The sequence below is a fragment of the Buceros rhinoceros genome, unplaced genomic scaffold (genome assembly GCF_000710305.1).
Source record: "Buceros rhinoceros silvestris isolate BGI_N320 unplaced genomic scaffold, ASM71030v1 scaffold9117, whole genome shotgun sequence".
Lineage (NCBI taxonomy): Eukaryota > Metazoa > Chordata > Aves > Bucerotiformes > Bucerotidae > Buceros > Buceros rhinoceros.
In genome coordinates this window covers 21,737-24,277 of record NW_010420392.1, presented here as the reverse complement: position 1 = coordinate 24,277, position 2,541 = coordinate 21,737, and the positions used below count along the sequence as shown (strand labels likewise).

The window sequence follows — 2,541 nt, the reverse complement described above, 5'->3', positions numbered from 1 at the left end:
CCGACCCTGTAGTCTGCGCTCCTCCGGAGGCCAGCTCAGCCCATCAGCTCCTGCCCTTTGCTTTCAGCTGCGCTGCCCCTCCAGACTGGGCTACCAAACCCACTGTTTCCTGTCTGCAGCCCCCTTCTCTTACCATTTCCACCCTCCTCCTCCTCCTCTCCCCATCTCCCGTCCTCCCTTTTCCCCCCTTACTCTTGAATCTCTATTTCTTCTTCTCTGTTCCAGCAAAACGATATCAATCAAGGTGATAGATGATGAGGAGTATGAGAAAAACAAGACCTTCTACCTAGAGATCGGGGAGCCCCAGCTGGTGGAGATGAGTGAGAAGAAAGGTGGGGGATGTGCTCCCAGGCTGAGCCCAGCCTGTGTGTCCCTGTCTGGCTCACTCATGCCTGGCACCTGCAACACTGAGCTTGCATCCCCAACGCCTCTGGAAGAGGGCAGGAGCAAGGACACTTCTCATGCCCCCTGAGCTCAGCCTTTTCCCAGCCCACCAAGGTCCGACCCCGGTTGAGTGGTGGGGATGCTCTTGCCCTTCCCCATACACCCCAGGGGGGATGTGCAGCCGCTTCCCCCCACCCAACCGTCTCCGGCACCATGGCACCCCGAAGTGAACTGCATGTGTGTGTGATGCCAATCATGTGTTTGCCTTTGTCTTGTGTTCCCACAGGAAATTCATTACCCTTAGAGTACTTGACCGTGAGGAGTATGAGAAAGAGTGCAGTTTCTTCCTTGTGCTTGGGGACCCGGTGTGGCTACGACGAGGAGTGAAAGGTGTGAGAGTAAAACCAGACCAGCTCTTGAGACGCTGCCGTCCGCTTTCTCTGTGTCTTCCTACTCTCACACTCCTTTCTCCTCGCACTTTGGCTCCCGGCCGTTTTGCCCTCCCTCCTTCAAAGCTTGGCCATTGCACCTTTTTGCTCTGTTTTCTTTCCTCTTTCATTTCGGGAGGACTCTGTCTCGCTTGTGAGGACCCCCTGGGAGCAAGGCACGCTCCCGGGAGGGCCCTGGAGCACGGGGGCAGGGGACGATGAGCATTGCCAGCCTCCAGAGACACTTTGAGAGCGCTGCCCTGCCACGTCACAACTACCCCTTTGTTTCACTGAGAAGAAAATTCAGTCTCCAGAAGTAAAAAGGCAATGCTGCATCATTTTTATTGGAAAATAAAATAAACTTTGCTTGAAATAAAATGTATGGCCAGAGCAGTAATTTTAGCCTTTTTGCTAGGGTCCAAAGACAGCCAAGAATCACGGCACGAGCAGGTAGTACCGTAAGATGCATAAGTCTAGGAGAAATCTGGTTACACCCGGAGAAAGCTTCATGGCCCTGCACTGGATAATAGCTTCTCACAGGAATAATAAAAACTCGTATTTTCTCTTTTATCAGATTTCTAAACTAACTGCAAACCTTCCCAAAAAGACAGAGTTCGCTTATTTTTCCGTGCCTATTTCACGCTAGAAAATGAAGTGAAAATTAACGGCAAACAGCTAATTCTGCCCATTATTGGTGGCTAAGCAGGAAGCAGTTCTCGAGTTCCTTACGATAGTTAGCTGGCTACAACGGAACCGTGTTAAAGCCTCTGTGACCAGCTGGCAGCAGCACCTGGTGTGCCTTAGAGCTGCTTTCTGATTTCTGGAACATAAACTCTCCCTTCGGCAGGCTTGGGGTTGTAATATATCATTTGTTCAGGACAGAGAGGGCCCCCAGCAGTCGCCACGCTGGGTGGGGACGTGCTGCTGTATTTCAGGCTAAAAACACACCCGACAGGACGCCACGTTCCCCTTCAGCACAGGTACCGTCTCGGTCAGCTGCATCATCCCCTCTGTCAGATTGCCCGCTGGTTTATGTGACTAGCGAGCAGAAGCAGGGCTAAAAATTCAGACACGCTGGCATGGGAGGGCCCCCAGCAGTCGCCACGCTGGGTGGGGACGTGCTGCTGTATTTCAGGCTAAAAACACACCCGACAGGACGCCACGTTCCCCTTCAGCACAGGTACCGTCTCGGTCAGCTGCATCATCCCCTCTGTCAGATTGCCCGCTGGTTTATGTGACTAGCGAGCAGAAGCAGGGCTAAAAATTCAGACACGCTGGCATGGCCCAGGCTCTGCAGGGGAGATTTATGTCGTCACACAGTGCTTGTAGCATCTGTGGAGCGTAGCCAGTGTTACCGGGATAAAGTGACAACTCAGCTCAACGGCTCGATGGCGCAGCGTGACCGGGACCAGCACGGGCTCAGCCTTGCGAGTCCAGCATGAGCAACTCTGCTTCCCAGAGCACAGGTTTGAGAATCACGATGCCAACTCACAAGATCCCGGCTAAAATTTGTTAAGTGAAAACAAGAGGGAAAGGAAAGAAAGCTCCTCATCTTCCTGGTCACAAAGATAACCGAGGAAGCCTGGGGGAAGCTCCGCTCTGCCAGCTCACTAGCTGAAAGGCGAGTCAGGATTGTAAAGGATGCTATTTGCTGCTTTGGCCATGCAATGATTGGCGGGGGGGGCGGTTAACGGGGGGGGTTAACGGGGTTTTGGGCGGTTGGTTTTTT

At 53.0% G+C, this 2,541-nt stretch overlaps 1 protein-coding gene across 1 annotated transcript in view; it reads left to right on the top strand.

Annotated features, from left to right (window-relative positions):
* Positions 1 to 225: 225 nt before the first annotated feature.
* Positions 226 to 2,541, top strand: part of LOC104496215 (sodium/calcium exchanger 1-like) — a gene marked incomplete at its 5' end in the record, with an annotated part of 10,176 nt that continues 7,860 nt past the window's right edge. The window contains one exon of the mRNA XM_010139296.1: positions 226 to 332. Within this exon, the coding sequence (XP_010137598.1) occupies positions 226 to 332 (107 nt within the window). The remainder of the gene's footprint in view (positions 333 to 2,541) is intronic.